This window comes from Episyrphus balteatus, chromosome 1, assembly GCF_945859705.1.
Source record: "Episyrphus balteatus chromosome 1, idEpiBalt1.1, whole genome shotgun sequence".
In the NCBI taxonomy this organism is placed as follows: Eukaryota; Metazoa; Arthropoda; class Insecta; order Diptera; family Syrphidae; genus Episyrphus; species Episyrphus balteatus.
In genome coordinates, this window is record NC_079134.1 from 129,358,535 (window position 1) to 129,384,698 (window position 26,164).

The window sequence follows — 26,164 nt, forward strand, 5'->3', positions numbered from 1 at the left end:
TAAAAAATTTATAAATAATTGTTTGGCAAAAGTTGTTATTTTGAAAAAATTTATTGATCGAAAAAATTAGGTCCTTAAAATTACATAATTTTGTATTGTGCCTTTGGTGCTTTCTGAGCATTTTTCACCTTCTTATCTAGTTTTAACTTTTTTTTTTTAATAGAACCCAAAAATAAATTAATTGAAGTTGAAGTTTCGAAATCTCAAAAACCGGAGGGAATTAAAGATACAAAAATGAATAAAGCAAAATCCAAAAACTTAAATCCAACAAAATTCCCAAAACCAAAAATCCAGAAATATTTGTCTTTGAGGTTTTTTTTATATCATTTCATTTGAGTATCCTGATAAATCAAAAAAAAAAGTTCAAATTACATCCAAATATACGAGAAATGAAAATCCCTATAAAAACTAAAATTTTGAAAATCTTGAGCTCCGAAAACTCTTAATCGGAATATTTAAAAATTCCAGAAGCGTTAATCTAAAACATTTTTAGAATACAGTGATATCCAAAAAATCAAAATGCAAAGATCCATAAAACCGTAAAATAAAAATGCAGAATGTCTTCAATCGGGAAAGATCAAAAATTACAAAATTTTCTGAACAATAATTTTATTGCATTGTTTTTTTTTCCCAAAATCATGATTTCCGCTCTTAGAACTTTTTATTTTCTTAATTTTCCAGAATCTTACGTTCAATTTTCGCTAGCTCAAAAAATATGAACTTTTACACAATTTTTTGTTTGTGCTGTATTTTATTTCTCAAAAATCGTAAAAAAAAATCCTAAAAATAGCGAAACACAATACCCATAATTCCAAACCATCCTTAAATAAAAAAAAAAATTTGAAAATCTGCAAATTCACAGATTTTGGTTTTGGGATCTGTGCTTTTTTTTCAGAATTGCAAGGAAAAATCCAATCTTATTTTAAAAAATCCTTAAGACCTAAAAACATTAGATTTTCAAAAAAATTTTAAATTACCGAGAACCTAAAACACCAAAAAATTTATAATTTCAAAAACTGGCAAAAACATTTCAAAAACTCAAAACCTTTAAAAACCCAAAAACCCTTTACCTAAAGAAAATTTGGCAAAAACTTCAAATTTTTGAATATCCTAATCTGGATGTGTGATTTTGAATTCTTGGCAGTAAGAAATTAAGGATTCCTTATTATCTCTGTGTTTTTGTTCCATCAAAAATATCAACCTTCACGAAGTTATTTTGGCGAAAAAAAATTACTTTTTTTCACAAAACCAATATTGACCCCTAACACCAAGTAAAAAAAAAATAACAAAAACAAAGTCATTTCTACAAACGAATTGTTGTTGTTTGGCAAATTTACACCTTGCATTAACTTATGCCAAACACAAATATACACATACAAATACAAACATTTAAAGTACATATATACACTATTGCATTTTTTACGACCGTAAAAGTGTTTGGCTTAAAAATTTATAGCCACTTCCATAGGTTTTGACGGGTAATTACAGTTTAGATCGTGTCAGGTGCACACACAAAAGTATCTATCTAAAACAACAACAACTGAACTGTGCAACATCTATACTCACAAGTTCTCGCCGCAGCTTTTTGCATTTCTAAACTATAGATATACTCAACCATGAAGTCGCAGCAGTCTTGAGAAGCTGCTGCAATCACTACCAGCCAGCACCACCACCGGCGTCAGTTAGTTGCTGCCGCAGCCGCGACGACGAGATCAAATCCATTTGAATGCACACCTTGAGATGGAATTCCATCAATTCGTTAAGTGAACCTCTACTAGCCATGCCGATGCCAACCAACTAAAGTCGATAGATAGACAAAAATTATAGAAAAAATCCAAGCGACTATCCATAGCATAGTTAGAAAGATACAAAGATACAAAAGTACCCGCGAGTATGAGTATCTTTCGACTAACTAACGCGCGTAAGTGCTATGATAAATGATTTGACAGAAGATTGTATATATGAAATGCAATTTTCGTCGCTACAATTTTTTTCATTTTTTTTAAATTGGAAAAAAATAAACGCTTTACGATCGGCAGTTAGTTTCGCGCCCGTTCAAAGCTGTTTCGTTTAGGTTTTAGGAGTCAAAAATCAAATCAAATCGAATCGAATGGCAATAGAAAGAGAATTGGCAATGCACATCTGGTTATCTAATGTTGGTTGAAGTGCGACGCACGTGACGGCATAATGTTATAGCTCTGATTTTGAGGATCGAGTTTGTTTTTTTTTTTCAATCGCTTTTAGAGAGCTTAGAGCTACTAAGTATAAAGAGGTACCTACTCCTATAGCAAATCTATAAACACACGCTGCTGCACGCGCTCTGCCAGCTTGTGAAGTTAATTACTTGGAAAAGTGTATCTGTGTAAAGATATTTGATTGGAACAAGAAATATTTATGATTAGAATGTGTTAATGGATTGTTTATGGGGGGCTTTTATATATATTTTTTTCAAACCAAAATGTAAGTATTTCATATGAGATTTTGTTGTTGTTGTTGAGTTTTTTTTGAAATTTCAAACGATAATGAGATTTCTGTACGGAATCAGGGTGTTGGTCAAGTGAATTACGACAGTGCTGAAGCGCGATCCGATAAGTTTTCCAATTTTCATAAATTTTAACAAAAAAAAAAAACATTAAGTAATATTAACAGGTGAAAAGTGGTTTAATTTAGTTTTTGAGTTTGATATAGTTTATGGAACCTGATGCCAATGTTTTCGATCAAAATCGAAATATGATATCTTTTGGGGTTGGCCTTAAGGGGATTTGAAAAAATAATGAGAAGGAAGTTTGTAGATTTCATTTTGTGCAAACACCTTGTGTTACTTTAATAAAGTGAATTAAGAGGTGCTGATTTGTAAATTAGTGACTTGCTTTGAAATAAACAAAAATATAATTTTGTAACTTAATCAAAAAGATTGAGATTGAAAGTTTTAGATACAATTTGTGATGCAACAACAAATGATTTTCAGGAATTACGTTAATGTGTTCTCTAATCGAAGCAATATCAAAAAAAAAAAACTTTATAGAACATTGCTACATTGGAATAATTTGTTTAAGAAATACAATAATAAATCAAGGATAAAAATTCAAAATTATTGATTGCTAGAAAGAAGTATTTAGGTATTACACTTTTTTTAATTGAAATTGAAGAATAAGACTTTTTCGACTGCAAAACGATATTAGGATGGGCTTTTTATTTCTAACGAATATACTCTTTAGAGCATACTTGGTCTATAAGATATAGATATTATAAAAAGATTTTTTGTGTATAGTTCATGCAAAGTTTTTATAAAATCTAATGTTTTTCAAATAAACTTATATTTTATTTTTTTGAGATTAATGTTAAAAATAAAAAATAAAACCAAAAATATCAAAAAAAAAATTTTTATTTTAACTTTTAAATTTTAGAATTTTAGAATTTTATATTATCGATACGAACGAGCTGTTTCAAGATATCGGAGCTCTCAATTTTTTTTTTTAAGTTAAGTCTTAAAAATATATTTCTTCTGCATAAAACTCTTAAACGATAAATTTGATTGAAGGTTGTATTGTATACCTATTACATATTTGATATTCTAAAAAAATAAAATGCACGACTGGGGTCGCACGTACTTGCTCTTGCAGTTCAAAGCACTTTTATGTTAGTCTACTTGTAGATTTTAAAAGCTGGATCTAAATTTAAAAAAAAAATTGATATTGGGAAAGAGCCGACATTTAGGGCAAAATTTTGTTAGGTAAATGAAAAAAATTTTTGTTTGTTATTTGACTTTTTTGAGAAAAAATAAAAATGCAGTTTTTTGCCACTGTTTTAAATATTACGTATACAAAGTTTAATCAAAATCGTTGTAGCCGTTTTCGAGAAATTCGTAATATCGTATTTTTTTGTATGGGAGGTATACGTTCTAAACGAGATATAAAAAAAACAAAAAAAAAACCAACTTTCAGAATTCCATAAAAATCATCTGTACCAAATTTAAAGAAAATCCATCCACCCGTTTAGGCTGTAGAAATGTGTACAGATGGACGCACAGACGCACAGACGCACGGACGGAATTGCGGTACCCACTTTTTCGGAATTCTCCATCATCGTAATGTTGGTTTTGATTAAAACCTCAATTTTTTTTCGACACGATACCAATACTTGCCCTATAGAGCAAGTAAAAAAATTATGAACACTTAAGTAGTCCTTATTTTACTCTTTTGCAAAAATTGAGTTCGAACGCCCCTAAATAAAGTCCAAAAAATGATTTTTTTTTTAGTTAGATCATTCGTACGTATAATAGGTATGATAGTATTATCCATACTGTCATATTTTTTCCTTTAAAAGCAAATGATGAAATATCGAAAAATTAAGGAAAAAAAACAAAAACTTTGTAATAAAATATCGTCAGGAAGGGTTGGGAATAAAAATTTGAAAAATTAGGGCATTTTTTTCCTGATTTTGAACCAATCTAGAAGACGTTTTCAATTTTTTTTTTTCCTAATTACCATTCGTCAAGACATCAAAAAGCAATTTTAATCATTTTTATTTAGCATAATGTTCAGTAAATTAGAGATTTAGTTGGTTTAGCTTCGAGTGCCTTCAACAATTTAAGATCTCAAATGAAGAATACTTTCCTACCTTTCAAAATAATAGCGCAGTTTATTCCCCTTTTTGAGTAATACGAGTTTAAATAACCCTACAATGAAAACAAATTTCAGCTTAAAACTAAAAGATTGCTTTATTTTCACTATTATTTTTATAAAAGACTGACCTAGAGGGTAAGGGTAAGGTGCACGACTGACAGTCAGGTTCGATTCCCGGCACTAACCATTTTTTTTTTTTTATTTATTTTTTCTTGAAAATAACAAAAAATTCAAAAAATTGACTTGATGTATTATTTTGCAATGATAAATCATAAAAGGTCATAATACAGGCGTTTCATTAAAAAAAAAAAAAGTTAATTATATTTTTGACCGCACTTTGTATGGGAGGGTACCCACTGTGTAGCGGGTACATTTATATCAGTACCTATGTATATTTACGAAGCATCTTATCACTTGTGTTTGATTTCTGTGGAATAAAATGGCGACTCCTTCGAAGCAAACTGCTCACAAATCGTCTTTATATGTTCAATCAGCCTTGAAAGTCCTCAATTTAATTTCAGCCTAAATTATTTCATAACCTTAATTCTGCACAGAAGATCCCCATACATTGATTTTTTACCATTTTTTTTTCTAACCCAGTTCTCGTAATTGTTATGTTCTTGTTCACCGTAAAAAAAAATCAAATTTTTATAGATTCAAAAACAAATGCAATTGCTCCTTCTAAAACTATGAAAAAATGTCCATCCGGTTTCTTCTGAAATTCTTCAGCGCCCCGCAAAAAACCAATCTTTAACACCAATTTGCTTATCGTTTGTATATGTATCTTTATATCCGTGTATTAAAGTATCTATCCATCAAAAGCCAAAAGGAGGTAGAGTCTAACAAAATGACAGCTGAACATAAAAATCGTGGTCGATTGCAATTTGTAACGCACAGTTATCGCGTACACACAAATTGTACGCGCAACAGATACAATTTCATTCGATCATTTTCAAACTGATAGATATACGAGATTTCTTCTCCTCCTCAATGGTTTTTATCGGTCTGTTTGGCTTGTCGCTTGTGTACTATAGTCGAGGTTTTTTTTTTTAAGCTTCTTGCAACATCGTATCGTTCTCGTTCCGCAGAAAGACACAAACTATGAGATGCGTAAGCCGGGCGCTTACTATCTACAAAATTAGCAATGTGATCTAAAGATACAGAATTATACATCTGGAAACACACTTTTTAGCCAGTAGCAGAATCATCATCATCGCTGAGCTGCGCCGCTGCCAGTAGTTGTTGTATCGAAATGCATCGCAACGTGGTGATGTATTTTAATTATAAGCGACTTGCATTTCGCTTATTCGGGTTCGCATTTAAGTTGTCATTATTTTTGCTATCTCGTTGGGGGTTGGACGCAGTCTCGGCAATATCTAGATACTTTTTTTTTTTGTGGACTTTGGACTGCAGAAATACCCTCAGAGTTTCAAGCTACATAAAATATTCTATACCTATAGAAAACCCCATCTCCATCAGCAGTCTTGAAACAAAGCAAAAAAAAAACACAAAACTGGTTGCAAAACGCCCAGTCCGAGACGTGAATGCTGATGCTGATGAAGCGGGACGGACGGAATAGTATAAGCCGGGACACGAAAGAAGTGTGATTGGGAAATTAGACCAGTTCAAGGTAATTACATGTTTTTTTTTTGTTTTTTCTGTGCTATGACTACCACACTTGCGGCTCATAGTCATATCTACTACTTAGACTCTTGTATAGATGTTTTGAAACTGGCAGTCTTAGAGACCGGTACTTGGAGCCTGTCGCCGCCACGGTTTGCGTTGCACATGCGCGCTTCGATCATTCAAATGGACAATAATGAGAAGGGAGAGAGACACCGATCCCATTCAATCCGATCACCACCATCACCGACCGACAACCGATCCGGAGACGAAACTTAATTGATTGGGGCTTATTTTATATAATTTACTGTTATTACTTGGCGCCATTTGATTTAATTTTTATCTTAAAGCCCATTAAAACCTGTGCTGTTTGTAATTTTTGCACAAACCTTATGTACCAATACTTTGATACTTGCTGATTGGAAGGTATTGTTATTTATGGAAAGTGCGCTAAGGCTTTAAAGATTGATGGATGTTCTGACGGACTGTAAATAGGTAGCCATCATGCCGGCTGGGCCATTGAATTAAGTTTGAAAATAAGTTTTATGACAATAACAACAAAAACAACGATACAAAAAAACAGTGGCTTTGACCTAGTCAGCTATATTGAATGCGGGTCTAACAAAACTATCGTCATGGTAAATATTTTATTTAATTTTTTTTTTTGATAATAAATCTCCTGTCATGCGGATTAGAGATTTTCGATTGCAGTTAATGTCGACTAAAAATTCTATATTAGTGATGGGCAAAGTAGATCGAGGTTGATCTTTGAGATGATGGAAAGCTAATAAATCATCAAGTTGTTATATTATGGGGATTTGAAAGAAACTTTAAGAGTTATCTATGTCATGAACGATTGAGAATATTAAGTTAATTTAGGTTAGATTTATGTTAATACTTAAAATTTGAGTGGACAGTTAAAGAATTCAGCGAAAGTTAAATTTAACGAATAATGTTCTGTTTCTGAAATGTTTTTCTATTGATCTCAAATAAATAAAATGCACGACTGGGTAGCACGAACTTGCTCTTAGAGTTCAAGTTGCTTAAATTTTTAAGACTTTTCATACAGAAATTTGGAAAATGAAGGTACCTACTATATAGGTAAAAAAAAAATAAATTTTTTTTTTTTTTTAAATAAAATAAAATCTGAAATCAAATTGCCCTCCAAAACAAGAATGCAGTTTTGATAAATATATTAAGATGCATTTTTAGAAAAAAAAATTTTCAAAATCGTTAGAGCCTTTTTTTTTAAATAATTTTTTGGAAAAAAAGTTTTAAAAAATTGGTATGCCTCTTTGTAGAAATCACTAATCAACATCTTAAATCAAAATTTAAAAAAATTCAATGTCCCGTTTTCGAAAATTTGATTTTTCAAAAAAAAAAATTTTCAAATTTTTTTTTTTTTAAATCCAAAAATTATTTTTTTTTGAAATTTTGTTTTTGGCTTGTATTTAAATTATAAATTGTATTAAATATAAATGCTTTTTTACAAAAAGTTTCGTTGAAATCGAATAAGCAGTTTCGGAGATAATCGGATTTGAAAAAAAAAAACGGTTCTATGGCAGGTACCGTTAATTTTGTCTTAAAACTTACATTTTAATTTTTTAAACAAAATCGTTGGAGCCGTTTTTGAGCAATTTTAATTTGACTAAAATCGGTAGGTATATGGCAAGTCCCGTATTTTTATTCCAAAAAAATTAATTCCAAAAGTCCCTCTGGAGAGTCGTCAAATAATGCTACATAACAAGTTTGACATCAATCGGTTCATCCGTTTAGGCTGTATCTTCGTTTACAGACAGACAGAATGACAGGCTCAGATAGGGCGGCAAAATTGGTGGAACACATTTAAAACTGAAAAAAGGTAACAACACTTCATATTTAGAGTATGCCGAGTAATAATCTAGCTAAAGACAAATTTAAAAACCTTTAAAATATAAACCTTTTTAAAAGTCTTAGCGGGTTTTAAAGAATTTAAAGTCGCTGGACTTGTGTCGTTTCTGCTCAAAACGACTTTTTGTTGGTAAAACTTTTGTTTTCATCTAGCAATAGTATTTGAACCCTGAGTTCAATTTTAATGCATTAAATAGATATAGATAGAGTAATTCCTTACCTTTTTAAAGATGTATAACAAAAGGGTGTGCGTGTCAAGATTGCTTCCAAAATAACTTAAAACTGGTAAAAAGTCAAGTATTTAGCAGTCAAAAATGTTGTCACCGGGTGAAATATTTCCATATATTTTGAACCTTTTTCTTTCAGTTTTCGTATTTGGGGGGGTCTGACATACTTAATTTTTTTCCAGAAGATGAATAACTATACATTAATGAGAAATCTCCAAAAAAAAAAAAAATTTTGGGAAAAATGGACTTATGCTGTTTCTGAAATAAACCATTCAAATGCGTCTCCTTGAATCTTAAACAATATCAATATACTACTGCACTGTATTTTTTTTGTGCTTCATGGACTTTTAAATATGCTTAGAACATTTACTAAATGTTCATTTAGATAAACTGCGGCAGTACTTTCAACAATGTGGGTCTCGCAATTCCGTATGTGCACCCGTGCGTCTGTGCGTCCATCTGTACACATTTCCACAGCCTAAACGCGTACCTAGACGAATTTTCTTCAAATTTGGTACAGCTGACTTTTATAGAATTCTGAAAGTTGTTTTTTTTTTTATATCTCACTTTTGTAGGTACCTCCCATATTTATCAATTTTTCAAGTTATACCTCGAAAACTGATCTAACGATTTTGATTAAATATTGCAGGCGTAATATTCATAGAAATTGCAATAAAACTGCAGTCTTAGTTTTTTTTTTTTTTCAAAAAAGTCAAAAAACAAAAAAAAAATTAATTTTACAACACTTTTCCTTAAATGTCTGCTCTTTCGCAACATCAACAAAATTTCTTTGCAGCTCTTAAAACCTACAAGTAAACTAACACAGTCGTGCATTTTCTTTTTTCAATTGATATTTTATCAACCCTGATCAGAACTCTGCATAGAGATTTCTTTATAAAACTTTAGCTTTTTGGAGGACTGGTATGCGTTAGCTTAACTTAATAACTGATACTAAGGGCCAGTTGTACAAACGTGCTTCAGCCTAGGATCAGGAATCTAACCCACCGATTTTGGCGGATTAGCTGCGGGTCAACTTCGGTTCAAGCATGGATTTGGCTATTTTTACATATGTGGACCTTGCACGGGTGCTAAACGAGAACCTTACCACTGATTTCAGAAGATAAAAGTTGCTGATCCGCGGATCAAATATTTGTACAACTGGCCCTAAACGTTTGTCTTTAACTTATTCTGATGTTCCATTCTTTAATATCAAAATTCCTCTACTTACCACCAATGTGGTTTAAAATTTCGAACTTGTAGTTTATCATAAAGCAAGCTGTTGTCCCAGTTAATGTATGGTAATCGGAAAATATTCAGTAATCTAGTAATCACGGAGCCATGTAACCTATCAAATAATCCAATTAAATCAAATATGTATTGTTAAGTGCTTCTTAAGAATTCAAAATGCCTAGGGCTAAAATTGTATAGACATACATCCATTTTCAAAATCTTTAAACATTGATCTTTCAATTGCAACAATTTATAAATTTGAATTCTCATAATTTTCTACAAACGTGAAAAAATTGTCAAATATCTCAAATGGCAATCAAATCCAGAGCACAACACAAGACTTTGTCGGTTATTTCTAGCCAGAAATTCAAATTAGTACTCAAATTTCCAATCAAACAATATTCCTATACTGACATTTCTTAAAATAGACTTTTTTCTTCAAAATGCAATTTAAGACTTGATCACACTTAATATTAATATTTTTTTTTCTATTGCGCTAATATGAGTAATCAAATCTTTGATTAATGATTGATACAACTTGGAATTTAATATCACCTTCACTAATAAACCGACTTGCGGTCAATATCACTTTAGAGTGAAAAAAAAAAAAAAATAAACAAAAAGAAAAATAATAAATAAAAATGCCGATAATATATCAACAACTGTCTATAAAGTCTAATGTATGGCACAATTTTTTTTTTGTATTTTTTTCTAAACATATCTGAAGCCGCATGCCGATCTTAAAATAGATCAATATAAAAAATGATAATTAGATATTAAAAAAAAAAATCTATTTGATGATCGCGAAAAAATATTATTTCACAAAAACAAAAAGATGTCGGTAAAAAAAAAAATTGATTTACATCAAGTCAGTTTTGCAAACAAAGATTTAATTACTGACGTTCAATTCCGCACACAAGAAAAAATCTGTGTTGTATAAATTTAATATGCTTGTGGATCATTTTACACTCACATTCATTTGGTTTTGGAGTTGGAAATGTGTGTTTTGTATTGAAATGTTGATATTTTGTGTCACACGCACCTTTTTTTTTTGACATTTATGACATTTATGACATTTATGGTTAACTTCGGTTGACAGCTGTTGTGAGTTTCGATTTTTCAAAATGATTGAAATTTGTTTTGAAGTATTTATGATTTGCTGTTGTTTAAAAAGAAATCAGAGTTTGACAACTTATTAAGCATAAGCATTTATAAGGTTTCGCAATGTAAAGAAGGACTCTTAAAGAAGGAACTGTCAACATTTGATCGCTGTAGAAACTTGAAACTTTTATTGACTACCATTTTTCTCATAAAATCAAACTTATAATTTAACGTTGTCTGTCATAACTCAACTTGAACTAACTTACTTTAATTTGAAGCTCAATTAGAAAACCATTTCTAACACAATATTATGCTCTATTCAACATGGTGGATACTCAAATAATTACATCAAATTACCTCCACCTTAATTATTATGAGTCTCTGTATACAAAGTCATAACGGATAGAATACTAAACTGATCTATATTATTTAGTCAAATCCTCAGTTGTACGATGTTTGTACATTTAATTAAATATGCTTTAAATCAATATCGGTAACCGAAAACCAATAATTATTTCTGACGACAGTCAACTACTTCATAGACTTGACGGATTGCTTCGATCGAACATGACGATCAGTGAAAAAGAAAAAAAAAAAAAAAATCACTATGATCGACATTTTACCTCGGAAATAAATTGCTCAAGCCATTATAGAGTAGACCGTGTATAGTGACGAAAGAAGCCTTGATTAATCTACATACATATATGAAGCTGATTGATATACCAAAATGCAAACTAGAAATATAAAAATTAATCTAAGGCGCAATAAATCGCATTAAATTAATCTTTGAAATCACTTGCTGCTACTTTACTTTTTTGTCATCTAATGCCTGGTTACTCAAAGTTGAATTAAAAAAACTTACTTTAGATTTTCAAGAACCCATTTACTGAATTTATCGAAATTAGAAAACTTCATAGATTATTTTATCATAAATTTCTCAGAACTTCTACTTTTTTTTATTTTTTTTATTCAAAATTTTGACAGAAAATAAGTCTTTTAAAACCTCTAAAACACTAACATTCAACATTTTCTAAATTTTATTTTGATATTTTTTAAAATTCTTTATATCTCTTAAAATATTTGGCAAAACCAGGCATTAATAAATAAACAAATCAAGTAGATAATTTTCATGAATAATTAAATTAAATGAGAATTGCAATTAAGTTAATTTGAGTTTTGACAGGTGCCAAACGGTTTCATTCTGAATTAAAGAATTAACAAAGTACTTGCAATGAACATAAGTATGTTTGATGTGTGAATGATTGATAATAATTCAACTCGATGGTTTTGTCTATGAAAACACAAAACATTGGTGGGGTTTTAAGTCTTTCAGACATTGGAGATTGTTTTTCTTTACTACAAACGATGTTGTTTAATTTCCTTGCATTTAATTGCTATTTGGTGTTAAGAATTTCAATATTTTTATTGGGCGGAATATTTTATTTCATATACTTCTCACTTAATTTGTGTTTTTTTTTCTTTTCGTAACAAGTTTAAAACTTATAATTAAAATAATTTTAATTTGTATAATTTATTTATTATTTTTTTTATTCATTTTCATTACAGAATGGATTTGTTAATTGCGATAAAGAGAGCTGTCCACATATTGATGATTGCTATTTGCTGGATCCAAAAGCATCAGATACTTGTTGTAGAAAATGCAAAGGTAAGTCTAAAATTTTTACAAACATTCACAATAATTGGGTTTTCAGTTTTTTTTTTTTATAAACGCTTTAAAAATGTATACTTAACACATTGTCTCTTAGAAAAAGTATTTTAAGTTATTTTAAGATGGTCCATGTAATTATTTAACTCTTTTTTTTATAGTTTTCTTTAACAAATTTTTTAAGAGGAATAAAATTAACAAATACTTATAGCACATTATCATACTTAAGACCTTAAACAAATAGGTTAGCATTAATTTTACTTAAAATATAATATATGAATTCTTTCGGGCTTACATGGTGTATACGTAATCTTTTTTTTTTTAAAGGGTAATAAATAGACTCACAATCAAAGGGATTAAAGGAAACAAAATACTTTCGTGGACCTTTTACTTAAGACACTTATCACTGGTCACTTTTCAATAGCTTCACAAAACTGGAAAAGTTAATCGAGAATTTTAGAATTTAATCCAAGAAACATTTAGCAGAAATCAAGAATTTCTGTACAAAGTGGATAGCTAAACCAAATTATAAAAAAAGTAAAAATAAAAAATCGACATAGGAAAGATTTTTAAGTTTATTTTGTACCATAATTGTTGTACAAAATCGGTTAGGTAACCATAATTTTAAAATTCAGAAAAAAATTCCAAACAAATATTTTTTTTATCAATTTTTCGAAAACGGATCGTGGGGTTTTTTCTTTGAAACTATGTTTTTATGTCTCGATTAAAACGATAATTTGTTTTTGGAAAACCATTTGAAAATTTTCATAAAAAAAACAAGATTTTTAAAATTATTTTTTTTTTTTTTAATTGAAATTGAATTTCTTATTTTGGTTTTAAATTCGGATAATTTAAAAAAAAAATTGTAATTTCAAAAACAAGTTTTGTATTATATTTTTAATTTTTGTTGAATTTATCACCAAATTAAATAAAAAAATATTCTTTAGTGAATTTTTGCATAAAATGTTCAATATTCTAAACAATTTCCACTATTAAAGCAAGTACCTACGTCCTTTTTTGTTATTTGAGTTTAAGAAAAAATACCTAGATAATAGTGCAATTTTATTGAAATTGCCAATAATATCATCAAAATTTTGTGTGGGAGGCAGGGTTGTAAGAAATCATTTTATTTTTAATGCATTTGCTCTCCATTACAAAATTTTCAAAAAATATTTATTGCAACTAAAAATATTTTGCATAAAAAAAATTTTATTGCAACTGAAAAATATTTGCATTGAAAAAAAAAATATTTATTGCAACTAAAAAAAAGGTTATGGCAAATTAAAAAAAATTTCATTGAAAATAAAACTTTTATAGCAAAAAAAATATTTTGCATTGATTAAAAAATATTATTGCAAGTAAAAAATTTTCTGCATAGAAAAAAAAATTCAATGTGTTCATTAAATATTTTTTTTTTAAACTCGTCAAATTTCTTACATCAACTATTTCAACTACAATATTGAAGATAATATAAGGTCAAAAAATTAATTTTTACTTGCGATATAGGTACTATAGGGCAAGTTTAGGATTCGTAAAAAAAATCGAACTCGAGATAACAATTTTACATGACATTACGATGATGGAGAATGCCAAAAAAGTGGGTCCGGCAATTCTGTCTGTCTGTCTGTCTGTCTGTCTGTCTGTCTGTCTGTCTGTCTGTCTGTGTGTCTGTCTCTATCTGGAGCTGCAGCCTAAACGAGTGAAGTGATTTTCTTCAAACTTGGTAGTTAGCAGTTTTTGGTGATTCCCTAGAGGGGAAATTGAAATTTTTTTTTTATGACCAAAACTAACGGTACCTGCCATATAACGAAAATAGAAAAGGTAATTTTTTTCAAAAACGGCTCTAACGATTTTGATTAAAATTTTTGTGTGTAGTACTACACATAAGGGCCAACTTTTTAAATAAAAAAATATTTTTTGTAAGGTTATTAACGGTACCTGTCATAGAACGGTTTTTTTCGTTTCTGAATATCTCGTACAAAATTAACCCGATTTAAATGAAAATTTTTATACAAAAGTGTGTAAGTAAAGATAATATTAAAATTTTAGAAAATTTTCAAAAAACGCATTTTTGGTTTTTTAAAAAATATTTCAAAATTTTTTTTTGAAAAATCAATTTTTTGAAAACGGATCAATGAAAAATTTTGAAATTTAGTTTTTATGTGTAAATTAATTATTTCTTCAAAATGGCATACCAACTTTTTTTTTGAAAAATGTTAAAAAAATTTTATATATAAAAAATAATTTTTTTAAAAAACGGCTCCTACAATTTTCAAAATTTTTTTTCTAAAAATACCTTTTTATACGAGAAATAAAATGGCATATTTGTTTTTTTTTTTTTTAAGATATTTTAAAACGGAGTTTTATTAATTATAAAAACAGATTTAATTTTTTTATACTACTTATGAAATTTCTTCAAAATATCAAATTTTAAATTTCTTGAATAAAAAGCTTTAACATTATAGTTACTTTAAGCATAAGAGCAACTACGTGCGACCCCAGTCGTGCAATTTATTTTTATTTGCAAAAAATATTCTTTTTTATTTCAAAAAAAATTCTAATCTCCAACAGCTTCTATGAAGAAAATTTTAAAAATATTTCATTTCGTTTACATTATTACATCTAGTGCAATTAAGTAGATATTATTTGAGGAAAAAATGCAGCAGCACATATTTTAAACAAAATTTATAATATTTTGTCATAATTTTATTAGAGTCATGATTTTTTATAAAAATTAATTTTTTTCAAACAGCACAAAATTCATAGTAAAAAATCAATTTTTCATTCATGCAATTTGTTGCTATGTTGGCATGTGGATTTGTTGCTGAGTAAAGTTGATTCAATTGTTTCTCGTTTTTTTTTTTTTTATTATTTTTATTTTGTTTAATTGCCAATGTCACATTAAAAAATTTGATTTATTCAATTATTGGTAATTTCTTGGTCGTTATCAAATTAAAGTGTGACAAATGCCACAAAAGGTTATTGTCATGATTTTTTTTTTTTTTTTTTTTTCAATCTTATCAAATATTTGTATATTTGTTATGTACATATATTGCCAAATGATTCACTTAATAATGATAGAAAAAAAAATTTTGTTTTGTTTTCTGTTTTTTTTTTTTTTTTAATAGAAAATAATCAAATATAATTTGAAAGTCTTCAAAGGCCACACAAGTGTAGTTATTATTTTTTTTGTATTATTTTTGAAGAAGTTAGGAATTTTTTTTTAATCAATGAATTTTTTGTTTCTTTTATATTAATAATAAATCAGATAAACTGACAGACAAATTGTGTTTATTTTATCAGTTGTTTTTTTTTTTTTAATTGTTTTTACCAGATGCAAATAAAAGACCACTTGTGTTTGTGAGTTGCATATTTTTAATCTACAAAATTATTTATAGTTTACAATTAGTTGAAGTGTTGAAGACAATTTAGAAAGAGTTTTAAAACTGCCTTCTATGAAGGTTTTTTTTTTAAATCATTGTTTAAAAATTTTTCGAACTATAATATCATTTCAAGCTTCAAATATGTATTATTTAATTAATTTTTATATTTTTGTTCCAGGTTGTGTTTTCAAAGGAATCACTTATGCCAGTGGTGCCGAATGGACAGATCCTGAAAATCCTTGCTTAACATACAAATGCATTGCGAGTGTCATTACAGAAACAACAATGAAATGTTACACGCAGTGTGATAATAATCAAATAATGCCACCGCGTCCAGGTGAATGCTGTCCAACTTGTTGGGGTAAGTTCAAAATTTTTAATCAATTTTTTTTCTTGTCTATATTAATCAATTTTCCATAACAAGATATAAAGTCAATAAGATTGAAGTGTCTAATTTAAGTACCAAAAATAAATATTATTATTATTATTTGGTAACCCATTCACGATCCCCATAATTTGATAATCAAAATATGAAGAACAAAAAAAAAATATATATCAAAGACCAAAAACCAATAAATATTTTGACACTCAATAAAAAATCTTTTTCAATAATCCGATTTGGCGACCGTAATCGCATCGTAATTTTATTTGATGGTGTTTGTGTTCCACGCGTTTGGTCTTTCTTTGGTTGGTTTATGAGTTGAGAGAATGTGGAAGTGAATTGTCATATTTGTTTGTTGTTCGTAAAATATGTGTTGATTAGTTTTGACACCTTAAATCTCCTGCCAAGCCCATCTTTAGCATCTGGTAGACTTTGTTTTTGTATCAATTTGATTTGGGTTTGTTTATTTTTTTTTACACTCTGGATCTATAGATTAGGGATATATTACAAATAAAAACGTTATTTTGAGATTCCATTAACCAAATAATTGAACAGGAAATTTCCTTTTATACACTTTTATAAGGAATTTAATTTTACCTTTCAAGTAATGCGAAAACAGTTTTATATTTCTAATGACTAATCTGGCGAAATGGGGTGTAGAAAATCTTGCAACATCTGTTTTGATAGGTAAACATAACTTTCTTCTTTCTTTTTTTTTTTTGAATCTTTGATTTGTGTACTCATATAAATTTTTATAGTATTTCAGATTTAACTGAACTATTTTTATGATAATCGTCTTCTATAACCAAGAAGAAGCCATTATATTTCATATATATGACATACGTTATAGGAAGCTTTTAGTTTTCCTTTTGGAGTAAGACCAAGAGAAAATAGTTATAAATTGGCTCATAAAAAAAAAGCTTTTCAAAAGAAGCAAAGTCCAATAAACCCTTAAACAAGTTTATGGCCATCAACAACTTCATACAACCATAATGACTAACTATTCGTTGGAATTACTGTGATATGTTATGTTCATGGTAAGAGTCCATAAAAGATGATAGACTGAATGGGTTCTGATTTGACATATGTTTATCACAAATAGAGATTTCATATTTCTCTTCAAAGTAGGTAATAACTTATCCAAAAAAAAATACATGGTGAGCTTAATGCTTAATAGAATAATTCAATGTCATAAACTTCAAGCACTCTACTACACCAAAAGAAAATGTTTGGAAGAATATGATTTATTAAATTTTTTGTTGTTATAATATTTAAACAAAATTTTGAGTTATACACCGAAAAAAAACAGCTATCAAATTAACATTTTTCAGTGACAAAAGTCGTCCAACAATTAAAATATCAATTTTGATATTTTATCATATCATTTTGACATTTTTTAATTTCAGATGGGATAGTGAAAATTTCACTTTGACAATTAAAATATCAATGTTGACTAGATTTTAGGTTTTAGTTTATTATAATGAAACCTATTTTAGCCCAGTCATTTTAGTCATTTTTAAGTCCAATCTGCGGAAAAATTCCTACTGGGCTGAATTTTGGTATACAGCTTAATGACGGCTTTGTTATGAAGATGTGAAAAATCGACATTGATATCGTGTCCGCGTTAAGAGTTATAGGGGTCAAAAGGTCACAAAAACTGGTTTTTCACGATTTTCAGCAAAACGGTAAGTCTTATCAAAAAATTTTCAATGCAAGAATTGTAGACCAGATTATTATATATAAAAAGTGTCATAACACTTTTTTTCCTAAGACCCACCGTTTCTTAGGTATAACGATTCAAAAAGTTGAAGTTTAGTTGTAATCGTCATAATCCTATTCCTGAAAAAAAAAACTCCTAACTGAAAAGTTCCTGAAATTTCATTATTTTTTTAGCTTGAATTTCGTTCCTCAACTGTTAAGAATATGGGGAAACCAAACAAAAATGGAAATTTTCGCCATTTTTCCGATTGGGGCCCTTCTCCCGAAACCATTTCCCTGGGAATTTTTGTTTAGAATATGTCTGAAAATATACAGGGTGTGCAATAGAGAATGGACAACCCTAAAACGGTTTATAGCTACACTTATGATTGTTCTAAAAACAGATAGAAAAAAGTTCTATCGCAACCAGTTCATAAAATATGGACTTTTTTTCGTTCAGTGTATTTTAAATTTAATCATCTTATGTTTTCGTTCACTACAACCACGAATGAATGTATTTTATTTATTTCTTTTTTTTATAATTTTCTACAATAATTGGATGAGTACATAAACACATTAAAAATTTCATAGCTATTGCACATTTTCGTAAAAAAAATTTTGAAATCTGTTTTTTGATGCAAAATGTAAAAAAAGTATTTTATGAAAAATTTTAAACACCTGTGGTATAAAATAAATCTATAGAAACCTAGGTGGCCAACTTTCTTAAAAATATTCTGGTATAAGGAGAATATTTTTAAGAAAGGTGTCTATAGATTTATTTTATACCACAGGTGTTTAAAATTTTTCATAAAATACTTTTTTTACATTTTGCATCAAAAAACAGATTTCAAAATTTTTTTTACGAAAATGTGCAATAGCTATGAAATTTTTAATGTGTTTATGTACTTATCCAATTATTGTAGAAAATTATAAAAAAAAGAAATAAATAAAATACATTCATTCGTGGTTGTAGTGAACGAAAACATAAGATGATTAAATTTAAAATACACTGAACGAAAAAAAGTCCATATTTTATGAACTGGTTGCGATAGAACTTTTTTCTATCTGTTTTTAGAACAATCATAAGTGTAGCTATAAACCGTTTTAGGGTTGTCCATTCTCTATTGCACACCCTGTATATTTTCAGACATATTCTAAACAAAAATTCCCAGGGAAATGGTTTCGGGAGAAGGGCCCCAATCGGAAAAATGGCGAAAATTTCCATTTTTGTTTGGTTTCCCCATATTCTTAACAGTTGAGGAACGAAATTCAAGCTAAAAAAATAATGAAATTTCAGGAACTTTTCAGTTAGGAGTTTTTTTTTCAGGAATAGGATTATGACGATTACAACTAAACTTCAACTTTTTGAATCGTTATACCTAAGAAACGGTGGGTCTTAGGAAAAAAAGTGTTATGACACTTTTTATATATAATAATCTGGTCTACAATTCTTGCATTGAAAATTTTTTGATAAGACTTACCGTTTTGCTGAAAATCGTGAAAAACCAGTTTTTGTGACCTTTTGACCCCTATAACTCTTAACGCGGACACGATATCAATGTCGATTTTTCACATCTTCATAACAAAGCCGTCATTAAGCTGTATACCAAAATTCAGCCCAGTAGGAATTTTTCCGCAGATAAAACCTAAAATTACTGGACTATTTCTTTCCTTTTCATTTTTATTATTTTTATTATTTTAAGAATTTTCTTTCATTTTTCAAAACATTACTGAAAGGGAATATTCTTTACAAAATAATGGTGATATTATTTTTTTTATTATAGGTGATATAATTGTTTTGTTATTTTCTCCCAAACTATGTGAAGTAAAATCTTAGTGCCGATCAAATTTTCTCAGTAAATCATACATTTTACTTCGAAAAAACACAAAGCGCCTTTAAATTAGTACACATTAAAAAATTTTTATTTAATATTTTTCAATAATTTGGAATGAGAAATTGATATGAAAAAATGATAATAAAATATCAAAAAAAATTTCCAAAATGTGACATTTAAATATCATAATGATAATAAAAATGTTGTTATAACATTTTAAATATCATAAAAAACATTTTATAGAGCATTTTTGGTTGATATTTAAAAAATGTTAAATTGATATTGGTTTTTTTTTTCATACATTTCAACAAAAAAATATTTTAATTACAAAGTAGACCAAAATCTCATCATTATTATTTTTTTTTTTTTTGTAATAAAGTTTTTTTTTCAAATCTGAATCTTAAAACAAAATTTTTAGACTTTTTTTCACAAAATTGTGAACCTATTATATTTTTTTAAAAGAGTGGTTCAATTAACTCTAGATACCAAGAACAGATTGGATTTAGGAACCATTTTAATTACCCAGCTTACAATTTAGTTGTATAAGACCTTACAGATGCTAAAGTTGCTTCTATAAAGCTTTAATTAACCATAATAATTGTTAATTGAATATGGTCATTTGTTTTTCTCTGAAAAAATTTCCTTACCTTTAATTTTACAAACACTAAAAGGTTCATGCCTTTTTATTTTGGAAATTATAAATCGAGTAAATCGGTCAAAACATAAAACAGCCGTGCGTGACCCAAAAAAATCACATTTTTGAATTAGTCCCCTTTTTTACTTAAAATTATGCCAATCTTCAATGCCCTCTTCTGACAAAATTCTTAGAAGAATTTCGCTATAGAAAAATGGATACAAATAACATGAAGAAAGAGCATATACTGCAATAAATTTTTTACTGGATTTGAGGAGCACAAAATTCAACTCTTCGAAGTTTATTTATTGTGGAACTGGCATTTTATAACCTACTTTTTTAACTAGAGTCCAAATTTGATAATTTTAAAATTATTATTAAGCTTATTTCGAATGTCAAATCGAATCGAATTTCTCCCAAATGAAATAATTTGCGGAGTTCTCTTATTCAAGCTCTGGAGAAACAAAAAACATTTTTCTATCGTCATACTTCTTTTTTTGTGTCTTCTTATTTCCAACTTGTTTATGTTCCAACTTCCAACAAAAAAAGGGTTATCTTCGAAAAAACAACCCTGGTGGTAAATCGATGAACTAAAGTTAGCCGTTAACAGAAATTAACGACTTTTTAATAAAAAAAATAGAGTTTTATTAATTGTGTTATTTTGCAATAATAAGTAGCTTTTTGATTAATTTTTTTTTTGTTGGATCAGTTAAAAGAAGGTATTTTGTCATTTGGGAAAAATTATATTGCTTTTTTCATACAACTACACATTTAAAAATGCATGAGAAAATGAGCAATTTTGATTTTTTTCATGAAATGATTATTCAAAAATAGGGCCAAAAATGAAAAATCCGCTGAGACCATGTTCTAATTTTATTCATTACCTTTAAATTGACATATATATCATATGTGTTTTCCACTTCAGTTTCTCATAAACTATACAAGAAAAAGTTGTTTTCGGCTATTTTGCAAAAACTGTCAGGGCCGTCTTTAACTATCCTGAGGCCCTTGGGCACACAAGAATTTGGGGCCCTTTTGGAAAGTAAAATAAGTACAATTTTTGGATAAAAAGCAATGGTTGGTTAAAAAGGGGTGACAATATATCGTTCCATATAAAGTACCTAGTGTCTTTATTATTGGCAGGGGGTGCCAATAATACGTACATTGAGACATCAATCGTTGCCACTGCCAATAATTGTACTTTTTACACTGCCAATAATTATACCCTGTATCCGTTATAAAGTTTCGGTTTGAAAAATTGGAAAAAAAGCTCAAATTTCGGTACAAACGATTTGTACGTGATTTCCAAGAGCCGTTTTTTTATTTTATTTTAATGTCTCCTATATCTCCAATATAAAGTTTTCGAGATATTGCAATTTTCTCAAAAACGGATAACGATTTTGCTTTGAAAAAAAAAACCTTGTAATGCTGCAAATAAGGCCGAACTTTTGAAATAAGAAAAATATTTTTTTGGACCGTTATTAACGGTACCTACTTGCGACTTAATGTAAACGACACAACCAATTTTAATGCAAATTTTGATATAAAAAGGTTTATACTGGTATTAAAACTAAGAAAACTTTTAAACAAAATTATTTTTGGATATAAAAAAAATTATTTTTTTTTTTACAATTTTTACTTGCTCAAAATTTGGTACAGATGATTTTTTTGTAATTTCCAAGGTTGTTTTTTTTTTGTTTTTTAATATCTCGCTTAGAACGTATACCTCCCATACAAAGTTTTCGAGTTATTGCAGTTTTCTCGAAAACGGCTCTAACGATTTTGATTAAATTTAACATACGTAATGCTGTTCGTAGTTCTAACATAGCTGCGTTTTTAGTTTTTCTCAAAAAATGCGGATAGTGAAAATATGACATCAACTTTTTTTTAAATCTTTGATGTCGGCTCTTCCCGTACACCGTTAATGAGTTTTATACAATTTTCTAGGCTAAATTTGACATACATAATGCTTAAGTGATTTTAATACAAGTAGCTAATTTCGTTTTTTTTTTTTTTTTTTGTCAAAAAATACGTTTAACAAAAATATGGCGTAAGAAAAACTAAGAACAAAATTTCGTATATTTGCATTTCTTATGAAATTCCTTAAAAAATCAAAGGAGATGGCACATTTTTCTATGGAGCTTGGGCCCAGTGTGTTCACTAACGAAATTGGTATCAAATGAAAGGTGACGGTAAGCACATTACGTGGGTAAAATATTTTCAAATTCGTTAGTGGGGTTTTGGAGATATTTGAGTTTGAAGTTTCGGATTTCACAATCAAGATTTCAGCTAATTTTTTGAAAAATTAATCGTAGAATGCGTAATAATGGGTGTATAGAAATAATATTGGTATCAAATGAAAGGTATTTCTCTTGTCTATAAATCTGTATCAAAAGTTTTTTTCTTTATTAAAAAAAATAATACATATTAGGTATTTACTTCTCAAAAGGTGATTTTTTTAAGCGAGGCATTTGGCACATCGAAATATCAAAATATTCAGTGGTGACATGCACTTTTTTTTGCAATTTTTCGATAGCTTAATGTGTTACCTTTAATTCTATATATAAAATAGTTCTTTAAAACATACAAAAACCTTATAATAAGCAAAATACACAAAAACGCGCTGAAATATGCCTATTAAATAATAAGAATAGAAACTATAGTTCAGTCAATGTGGAAAAATCTGGAAAAAGCTATGACGTCAGCTAAGTTTGAATGCAGTATTGAAGAGGGGTTTATCCCAAGTACAAATCTCAGATTGCGTATTGTTTGGTCTTGTGGGGTGACCTCCATTTTGAAAAACGCATATGTCTCAATATCTCGAGAACGACTGGTCGGACAGAAAACTAGAAAGGACTTTTTAGATTGGAAATTAGTTAATCTTTCTTTTTCTAGTACATCAATTTTCTCTAGGAGTTATAATTTCAGAGTTTCACTACCGAAAATTGTGTGTTTTTTGATATTTTAAATATTTTAAACAACTCTTAGAGTTAAGTGCGGAATTACTGAGAATGAGATACTTTGCTGTTCTGTTACTCTGAAAGTATAACTCCTAGAGAAAAATGATGTGCTAGAAAAAGAAAGATTAACTAATTTCCAATCTAAAAAGTCCTTTCTACGCATTCTACGATTAATTGTTCGAAAAAATAGCTGAAATCTTGATTTTGAAATCCGAAACTTCAAACTCAAATATCTCCAAAATCCCACTAACGAATTTGAAAATATTTTACCCACGTAATGTGCTTACCGTCACCTTTCATTTGATACCCATTTCGTTAGTGAACACACTGGGCCCAAAAATGTGCCATCTCCTTTAACAAATTCAAAATATTTTTCTTAAAAAGCTTTGACATAAAAGCTACTACTTATGATAAAATAAGAGCAAGTACGTGCGTCTTGTATTTTATTTTTAAAGTTATTTAATGAATTTTATGTGTCAATCTTTAATTACGAGAGCAACTCGCAATTCAAATTAAAAAATATTGGGTGGTGCCAACCATTGTACCATGGCGTTTTCTATTGAACCAAAACATTGATCTACCGTCGACGAGCCGAGTTTTTTCTTAAACGTTTTCCAACGGAAAAAGGATTGATGTTTTTTTGCCGACGAATTAATTCTTTTTTCGTCTTTCGAATTTAAGAAGATAATGGAAGAGAATTCGTTGTTTTTATTAATAAATAATAAATAATCTTACCTACAGTGGAAAAAAAGATATTTTTCTTGTTTTTTGAAAACATTATTGTCTTATTTTTTGGAAAATTTAATTTGGGTTTGGTCGTTTGGATTAAAAATTTTGTCCGCATACAACGGTACATAATTTGTTATCACTTTGAAAGCATATATTTTCTGTATAGGTGTAGAAAAAACTTTATTTGATTGTTTGGTTGCCATATAAAAACTAAAATGTTTTGGTAGATGATCTGCCGGACAAAAATGTTTTGAAAATAAATGTGTGAGAGAAATTTTCGTTCCTTAGGGGCCCCCCTGAGAATGGCGGCCCTGGGCACGGGCCCCGTGTGCCCTTATGGTAAAGACGGCATTGAAAACTGTTACTGTAATATTAATATAAGGTATTAACAAAATTTAAAAAGTAAAAATGTGGCTAGACCATGTTTTAGATTAAATGTCAATCTTTCATTAGCAAATTAGTTTTTTGCAATAAGTGTTCTGTGGACCTCACAAACTGTGCAGAAAATTTCCGAATTTCTCGTTTTTCTCAAAATTTTGTCCGGAGGCCTCTTTATGACTTTGCAATTATTTTTTAGTTAATAAATAATCGTTTATTAGAATTCTACCGCGACATGAAGTGTTCTATGTACATCTATAAACCTATTTCAAATGGCAATTTGTCAAAGTGAATTCGTATTTTAAATTTTTAACGTTTTTACCGTTTCATACCATTTTTTACGTTTTTTACATTACACAATTTAAAAAATAGTTTTTACACCAAATCACCCATCACTGCTTAAAACATTTCTGAGGAATGTTTACGGTATCAAATTAGCTAGAATTTTGAAAATAATATCTTTTTTCTTTAGAAACCCACAAAATTTCGATTCAGACAAAATGTATCAAACAAAGACGTGAGCCAATTAACAAGATTCACAAAAATTTCTCTAACAAGCTTTTTTATAACCCTAATTTCCGAAATCAATTCAAAACCCTCTCAGACCAATACAAAAAAAAAGCACATCCATAAACCAAGCGACTCTCTGTCTAAAATAATCATCCACAAAAAAAAAAAAAAATTGGCCACCAAAAGTCTACCTTTTCTTTCTCTCATATTGAATTTCTTTTGTTATTTTTTTTTTTATCGATCAAGTCAAAATGTTAAAAAATGGCGCCGAAAGGTCTCTCCACTTCGCATTCGAATATACTGAGCGTGTATGGCATGTTGAAAGCATTCAACAATGTCTCAGTTATCTCTTCGTTATCCTGTAAGATCGCCACAGACATTCTGTATGTATATACCAAACAAACATGCAACATCTTCTTCCCACGAGATCGGTGAGCTGCGATGTTTCTTCAAGCTAAACCAAAAAACCCTACCTACCTGATCGCCAATATCCGTATACAACATCACTTTATTAAGTGCAAACCCTCTCCACATATAGCATTCTCAATATTCTCTCTGCTGAACATCAATCGAAAGCCAATTCTTCTGCCGCTACCACCACCACTTTGTTGCCAAGCCAGGCCCAGAATGCAGAACAGAATGCTTCTCAATCATGGTGGCCAAGTCTCAAGGAGTAGTCGGCTTTTATGTCCTTTTTTGTTTGGCATAAACGTTACGATGAATCAACAACAAATCTTCTTCTTCTTCTCTTTCGGAGTTGCTCTTTTCTCTAAGACAAAACGACGATGATGATGATGATGATGATGAAAAACAAGAAGAAGAAGAATATCGTGACCCAAAGCGGTCCGCTGATTATAATAACTTAATTCACAGACATGGCCAAAGACATATTCCAGAATTGTATTATGCCGCCCGGCATAGCATGTCCCGTTCCCTCGCAAACCCTCTGCAAAAACCACACACATCCAATCCAAAAAATGGTCCGTCGTTGGTGCTCCAATGGCGGTAGTGGTGTAAGGTCAGAGGAATGGCTCCAATGTATCTACCTGTGCCATTCGAGCCGAAATCAATCGATTAAGGGTCTGAGCCTTGGCAGCGTTTTGTTAACTCCATTCGACATGGCCATAGAGAAAGGAAAACAAAATTAAATGGTAACTTGCCGCCTCTTTGCTCCTTCTTCGTTGTCCATGGTTCTTTTTCTTCAAAGATCGATGGACAAACGGACGGACCACGAACGGACGACGCGGACGCACAGAGGCTGATCATCTGAGAGACGATCCCATTATTCTGCTG

General features: G+C 29.3%; 1 protein-coding gene across 2 annotated transcripts in view; it reads left to right on the forward strand.

Annotated features, from left to right (window-relative positions):
• Nucleotides 1–26,164, forward strand: part of LOC129907248 (BMP-binding endothelial regulator protein) — a 163,305-nt gene that overhangs the window by 121,883 nt on the left and 15,258 nt on the right. For both annotated transcript variants that reach the window (XM_055983362.1, XM_055983363.1), the window contains exons 4-5: nt 12,263–12,362; nt 15,924–16,106. In XM_055983362.1, the coding sequence (XP_055839337.1) occupies nt 12,263–12,362; nt 15,924–16,106 (283 nt within the window). The remainder of the gene's footprint in view (nt 1–12,262; nt 12,363–15,923; nt 16,107–26,164) is intronic.